The sequence below is a fragment of the Acomys russatus genome, chromosome 27 (assembly GCF_903995435.1).
Source record: "Acomys russatus chromosome 27, mAcoRus1.1, whole genome shotgun sequence".
NCBI lineage: Eukaryota > Metazoa > Chordata > Mammalia > Rodentia > Muridae > Acomys > Acomys russatus.
This window is the reverse complement of record NC_067163.1, coordinates 26239362-26247161: the sequence shown is the minus strand read 5'-3', so window position 1 is coordinate 26247161 and position 7800 is coordinate 26239362. Positions and strand designations below refer to the sequence as shown.

Here is a 7800-nt window from a genome sequence, read left to right as displayed (position 1 = left end):
ACCTCTTCCCACCACCCAGGGACTATAGTCAGCACTGAGGTGTCTAGGGAAGGGAATCTCTAGAGGACTTCTATCAAACCAGCAGTCTCTCAGCTCTGCTTTCTAACATATAATGAATGAGACTTAGTAGAAGGTGGATTTTGAAGCCCTCGCCATAGGCGTTTCACCTATAGAAACACTATTGGATACAGGCTGATTGTATCAAACTTTATGGTTTGGTTTTTGGTGCATGCACTAGCTAGATTCTACTTGCTGGAATGTTAGTAACCTAAACCAGGAAATGGACTGTATGTATTATGAATGTATATATGTATCATGTACATATGTGTTGAACCCAGGACTGCCTAAGCATATATTCTATCTCTGTGTTACATCCCCCCAGCCCATGCTCTTTCAAGTTTAAACTCAGTTCTCTCTCTTTCTCTCACTGATAATGTGAAAAACAAATGGTAAATTCACTGACTGCACAAACAGGAGGTTCAAATGCTCTTCTGCTGAGTGTATGTGTGCAAGAAAACCATCGTGTCAATGTTGTTCTTAACATTCTAGCTATATCGGGAAAAGTCTTAGGGTGCAGCAGTGGGCAGGAGGAGAAGCAAGGAACGGTGATGATAAGCATTTTCCAAATTAGGAAACAGATACGCTTTTCTTCTGACTCTCTTACATAACTGATCTATTTTAGAAGACAACACTGAAAAAAAAAAAAACCCACTGAAATGGAATACAAATCTCCTGATTTTACTACTTTGTTAGCAAGGAATGACAAAAGCCAGGGATGCTTACAGGAAGAAAAGAGAGAGAGCCCTTGAAGCCATCAGACACCTCCTGCCCAAGAGCTGGCTTGCAGGATGCCCTCTTTTTCATCACAGCCTGCTGGATGAGTCAGAGACCAAAGGCTACATTTTAGAAAATGAGTGAAAGGTACTAATTTCTCCCTCCTTTGAATTTAAGAGGCAGTTGCCTCAAGTGGCATACCCTTTCCGGTAGCACAGAGAGTCAAAAGACTGACCTATCCCAGTGCCAGCAATTACTGTGCTGAGACTTCCTGATTCATAGGGAAGTTGTGCTGCACACAAAGGCCACCGTGGAAGTACAGCCTCTTACATAAATAAGTTACATAAATGAGAGAGAGCAGGTTATGTAAATGTATAAACCAGCAAACATGAATTATAACCATTCACAAACGCCATGGAGAACAGGACTCAGCTCCTCCTCCCATTCCCTCCCTCCTTTGCCTGTTATGCCATGCCAGCATCAGGTGTGCATTGGATTTATTAGGGACAGAAACCCCAAAGGACAAAGTGATTCTTCATTTTGTTTTTCTGAAGCACGCATTTTCCTTTCGCTAGACATTTCATAACAAACCCGATTTAAACTGTAACTGAAAGAAATACATGCTTATCAATTTGTTACACTTTGTCTAACCACCAGCGCGGTTTATCTGAAATGTTTGTTAGGCCCATTTGGAAAACTGTTTCGGCAAGAACGAAGCATGCAAAGTGAATAATTGTATGTGTATATAATGTACGTGTGTGTGTGTGTGTGTGTGTGTGTGTGTGTGTGTATGTGAGAGAGAGAGTGAGTGTATGAGTGTATGTCTAAGTGTGTGTGCACTCGCATGATTTACTGGATAGGGTTTTAGGTCACAACTGATGTCTAGTATCTAACTAAAGTCATTGTCCTTCCTGGCTGTGGCTCCAGGCCTGGGGACTTACCTAGCAGGCAGGGGGTCCTGGGCTTGGTTCCAGAGCTACACAAATAAGGTAAGCACCATTGCTCTGCCTATTTTAATTTAGATTTAGGGCTCTGCTCATGAATAATTCCCAATGCTCCCAACCCCAGAGGATGAGGAAGTGCTCCTTGCCTGGCTTGCTTCTGGGGCAATGTGACCATATTCATCATTATTGTTGGACCAGGAACCTGGTTTTTGTTTTGTTTTTATCTATCACCTCTTCTTTCTTTTTTCTCTGTCTCTTTGTCTTGGTCCCCTCTATCTTTTCTGAAGACAGTTGCCTCCTTGTGTAGTAAGAAGACACTTTGAACCTTCATTACCTTTTCTGTATAAACAGCGGCTATCAATTGTTAGCCAACTGCAGACAGTATGACCTCTGACATTCCATCTAATCTCTTTATTTTGAAGATCTCATGTTAAAAAAAAAATCAAAGAGAGATGTTTATTAAACACTGAATATGTTTAATACTACCACACTGAGAAGATCTCAAAATCTCTATATAGTACTGACTGTGTGATTTCCGACAAATATATTTCTCTTCCTGTTATCAAGGATCTGAAAAAGAAGCAAAAGCCTTAAATCCCTTCCTACATTAACAGTCTAGTACCTTGTAATCGAATCTATAAATATTTCCATTGACAATATTAAACTCACTGCTGTCACATTTAAAGGAACTAGAACCCATTTTATATGAGCCAATCTCTCTTCTGTCAACAAAGCTGCAGACTGCTTGCATTGCAGTGATCTAATGTCTGCCATCAGGAAAATATTGCACACACCCCTTTTTTCATTTAAAAAACTTTAAGCAACTATGTTGCTGTGTTTGTAGGGTGCACAGCGCACCAGAGGAACCTGGGGACTTTCGCTCTCTGAGTGCCTTTGTGGATTTGTTTGTTTAACAGTATAATGGATTTTGGTGCACTGCACTTTTTAAATTAAAATTTAAAGGTCGCACACAAAGTGTAGGGCTTCTTTTGGACAGTTCATTCTTGTCGTTCATACTCTTAGTGAACTTTCACCACAAGTCAGCACTAACCTGGCACCAGAAAAAAAAAATCTTGCGTGCTGGGAGGAAGTGGTCTCAGGACGTGGAGTGGACCGCCCCCCCCCCGTGTGTGTGTGTACACGCACGCGCGCGCGCGTGTAAAGTTGGCCGATTTTATATTTCAGCCTCTAAGTATTCACACTCTATATTCGTAGACCCTCCGCTTGTTCTTGCCCACAATAACCCCGGGAATCCAGACCCCATCTAAGCTTCCTTTTATAGTTAGGAAGGGGCCAAAGTCCATACTCAGGTGCAGCAGGTTTGCGGTACCAGTACTGTAGGTGCACAGACGGAACAGCAGAACGCCCACCTTATAACTCTGGGGACTGGTTACTTGAGGTGTCAGCTCGCAGGCCGCCCGGGAGACTTCGGGCTTTGTTCAGTCCCGAGCCAAGCCCTCCACGTCAAGGAAGCCAATTAGATCCCCGCTGGGGATCATCTGATCTCGCGTCCCCCGCCAGGAGGGGCTCAGAAAGGGCGGGACCGGCCGGCCTGCTCCGGGGAAACTGGGTGGCGGGCCGCGTGTCGGGAGGCCGGGCGCCGCAGCCAAGCCCCGCCCCGCATATCCAGGCCCCGCCCCCAGGGGCTCCCGGGGCGCGCGCCGCCCCGCCATGTCCGCGCGCCACGCCCCCCTGCTCGCCGGCCGCGTGCGGAGCCGCGCGCCCCGGAGGTTCCCGGACCGTGGCGGCGGGCGGTGGCGGCGGCGGCGGCGGCGGAGCAGCCCTGCGCGGGCCATGTCTTCTCCGGCCGTGGCGAGGGCTTCCCCTGGCGGGAATCGGGAGGCGGCTGGCGGACCGCGGAGCCGGAACGGGCCGTGGGAAGTGGGCGGCGGCGAGCGGCTGGAGCGCGCGGGCGCGGAGCCGGGGCGCTGGGAGCTGCTGCTCCGCCGCGGCGAGCTGCTGGCGCTGGGCGGCCACCTGAAGGGAGCGCTGGAGGCGTTCGCGGCCGCGCTGCGCCGCGGGGCTCCGGCCAGGCCCGAGCGCCTTGACTCCCTAGTGGACTGCCTAGTGTTCAGCTACCGGCTCCGTCACGGGCTGCGCTGGAGCGCGGCGCCCGCGGCGGGCGCGGCCGGGCTGCTCAGTTGCCTGGGTTGCCGGGGCTTCCTCAGCGAGCCGGTGACCGTGCCATGCGGCCACAGCTACTGTCGCCGCTGCCTGCGGAGGGAGCTGCGCGCCCGCTGCCGCCTGTGCCGGGACCGCCTGCCGCCAGCCGCCGCCACTGCGGAGGGGACCCCGAAGCCTCCGCCCCTGGCCGCCGCCATCGCCGACTTCCGAACTAGCGTCGTGCTCAACCACCTGGCGGAGAAGTGGTTCCCGGGCCAGCGCGAACGCGCGCGGGCAGCCGGCCGCCTTGGGGAGCTGCTACACCAAGGGCGCTACCGGGAGGCCCTGGCCGCCGCCTGTGACGCCCTGCGAGCAGGTGACGCGGGGTTGCGGTGCGGACCCGGGCGAGCGGGGATCGCGAGTGTGGGAGGGGGCGGCGCCCCGGGGTGCTTCGGTCACGGTGGGGATCGCCTGGGAGCCGCAAGTGACGCGGTGCGGGGAGGGGCGCGGACGTGAGGTTGTTTCGTGCGCGCGCCGAAGCTGGGACCCGGGCCGCGGAGCTTGGGCGCGGGGTGGGTGGGGGCCGCGGGCTTCCAGCTGTGCGCTCTCCGGGAACCTCAGCCAGGGTGGGGCGAGCATCCCCAGGCGACGCGAGGCTCGGGGTGTGGGGGTGCCGCGTCTACCTTGGTCTTGCACTAAAGTCACCGGGGCAATTGGAAGCCGCGGGAGGGCAGAATTGCATAAGCTGGGTGGGGGGGCGTTGTGTAACGGGTGACGTTCGGTGGGCGTGGCGGGAGCCCGGAGCGGGCATCGGCACCCGGAGGCCCAGCGGCGGCCGGTCTAGGAGTTGGTGGCCGGCTGACCCAGAAGTGGTCACCTCTTACCTGCAGGATCACTTGCTCCTGGACCTGCCTGTCCTACTCCTACAGACCTCTGTGCGGTGCTCCCACGTACCCCTGGTGTTGGTAGAGAAGTAGTCTCCCATGCTTGCGTTTGCCTTACCGGTAGTAGACCTGTGAGAGGGAGCTTTGTAGGTCTTTTGTTTATGTTTTGGTTTCCATGAAGCAGCAGCTTTGTCCTCCTCTCCTGGTTAGCGCTTTCCTTAAGATGGCTTTTAGGCTTCGAAAAAGGATCCTGCAAACTTAGTAAAACCAAGAGTTCCTCTTTAGATCCTTGAACTTGGTTGTTCTTTACCAGGGTGGGGTGGTGATGGTGGTAGGATTCACCTCCTGGAGATTTTCCATCAGAGGACCCTATCTAGAAAAGCATTTAGAGACATCTTTGAATGGCTACCTCTTGTGGGGGTCCTTTCAGTAAGGACATCTAGTGGCCCTTTCAAGGATGCTGGGAAACATCCTGAGACTCACAGCCTCCTACATGAAAAAACTAATAAGGCCCAAATGTCAACAGTATCATTATCGGTCACCTCGTGTCGGGCCGTTGGGTCACCTTTGTTGCCTGCCGTGAGAAATTACTTAGGAGATTAATCCCCAGGAAATCAGTGACACTGGGAATGTGAACTGATTTTAGGTGTTAGGTAAGTTATAGACTTGTAACGAAATTATCATCCTGTGAGTCATTTAGTCCTACTGAACACGTGACAGTAGCTTCAGTTATACCCTCTGGCACGTATCTGCCAGTGTATTTATTCATGAATAGGCCGTAGTGAACTACAGTGATAAAACCCAGAACAAATGAGGGCCTTGGATTCCACAGTTCTGCTGGGGGCAGCTCTGGCTCTGTGAGTGAATAAAGTTGAGCAGGGAAGCTGGACCAGGCTGTGGTCTGACCTTAATAAGGGAGCAGAGCTAGGACAGGCGACTTCTCCACTGTCAGTCACCTGTGTGGTGGCAGCTTAGACACCCTCCACTTTCACGTGTTGACCCAGGGTTCATCTGTCTCCATAGTTTGTCTAACAGAAATGTTAACGCGTATTTCCAAGGAAAGTTTTTTGTTTTGTCAGTATATAATGGAGAATGAAACTTGAGGCACTATTTGTTATTATCCTCTGATGTGGTTATTTGATTTGATTAATTAGATTAACTCAGGTCCTGTCATGGGAGAATAGAGTACATTTCCTAAGAGCTAACTTAACATTCTATGCCCAGTGTTAAGATTCTAGGGCTTTACCTAAAGGGCTGCCCTGCCTGGCCTCAGTGGGTGAGGATGAGCTCAGTCCTGATGAGACTTGAGGTGGTGGGGAGGGTTGGAGGAGGGGCTCTCCTTTTCTGAGGACAAGGGGAGGAGAGGCTCAGGGGAAGGGGATAGAATCGAGGGACAAGGAGGAGAGGAGGGAGGGCACTAAGATCAGGATGTAAAGTGAATATATGTTAAAAGTAAATTAAATAAATTATTCTAGTGCTTAGACTAGGATGTTTTGCTTCCCCCCCCCCCCCAGAGACAGGGTTTCTCTGTGTAGTCTTGGCTGTCCTGGAACTCACTGTGTAGACCAGCCTGGCCTTGAACTCACAGAGATCCTCTTGCCTCTGCCTCCCCGAGTCCTGGGATTACAGGCTTGAGCCATGGTGTCTGGCTTAGACCAGGATATTATCTTTAACAGAAAAAGCTGTGGATGACGAACTCTTTTTTTTGTTTCCAGGCCTCACAGACTACATGTGAGATTTGCCTAAAAGCTACATGACCACACTTTTTCAGGACTTGAACTCAAGTCTCTTGCCTTTCACTTTGTTATCTTTTGTTGTTGTTGTTGTTGTTTGTTTTTCAAGACAGGGTCTCTCTGTGTAGCCTTGGCTGCCCTGGACTCACTTTGTAGACCAGGCTGGCTTCGAACTCACACTGATCTGATCTACCAGCCTCTGCCTCCCGAGTGCTGGGCTCACAGGCTTGCGCCAACACGCCCAGCTTTCATTTTCTTATCTTAATTTTTTTTTCTCCTTATGTGTAGACTTATCAAAAATCAGTAATTCCACACCTGAATATGTATCTCAGTGATACTAATGATATATATATATATTTTTTTTATCTTTCGAATTCTTTGTGTGAGCTGAAGAACAATTACAGAGCTAAACATACTGTAGTTGGTAGAGGGCAAATCTGTGTGTTTCATAATTTATGAGCATTAATAAGAGTAGGCGTATAGCTCAGGGGTAGAGTGCTTGCCTGGCATGTATAATATTCTGCTTTGCATTCCTAGCTTTCAAAACAAACACCAGTTTGTTAGCTGCTAGCCTCAGAAATCTATTTGTACAGTTGTCAGTATTAAGTTTTTCTGGAGTTGGTGAGTTCAATAGGTAAGCATTTGAAATGCATCTATATATTGTCCAACTATAGTTATTAATGGCACTGTCATTGTTGATAATGAAAGAAACCTTGCTGTAATTTTTCATGTTTCTTAGAATGAAACAAACAGTATTAGAAAAAAAAAATCTAGTTTGCAGTTGGCCCACACACAACCAAACTTATCCTTGTCGACAGAAAAAGAAAGCTTGGAAACCCTTGCCAAAATCAGAATTCCCATTGGGATTACATAAGGTTCTGTTGCATTGAAATATATTTAGATAACATTTAATCCATTGATCTTTTGGTATTAACTCTCAGATGTTTCATAACTTTCTTCTTAGTATTCAGGGAGCTTATGTAAAAGTCTTTTCTGCACTGGATCTTTTTACTGGAAGTCTTTTGAACTGACCCCACTCTGGAGTGTCTTTTTATTCTGGAGTTTTACACTGACCTCCCTCTTTCCTGTGTTCCTCCCTCTCCGAATGAAGACAACAGAGCAGTGTGATTGACAATTTGGACTGACATTTTAAAAAGTCAGGTGTGTGTGGGGTGTATGTGTGTGCGCGCACACACACACAGACACACACACAGACATACACACATGCTTTAAATTGACTAAGGGAAAAGTACATTTTTGAGTTTTTGTGTTTTCAGTACTTTCCATGCCATGGTGTGCTTGTGGAAGTCAGAGGACAACGTGTGGGAATTGCTTCCCTCATTCCATGTCAGACCCGGGAAT

At 49.3% G+C, this 7800-nt stretch overlaps 1 protein-coding gene across 1 annotated transcript in view; it reads left to right on the top strand.

Moving 5' to 3' along the window:
* The first annotated feature begins 3488 nt into the window (after positions 1-3488).
* Positions 3489-7800, top strand: part of Lonrf1 (LON peptidase N-terminal domain and ring finger 1) — a 32003-nt gene continuing 27691 nt past the window's right edge. The window contains exon 1 of the mRNA XM_051169562.1: positions 3489-4197. Coding sequence (XP_051025519.1) covers positions 3513-4197 — 685 coding nt within the window. The 5' untranslated portion in view covers positions 3489-3512. The remainder of the gene's footprint in view (positions 4198-7800) is intronic.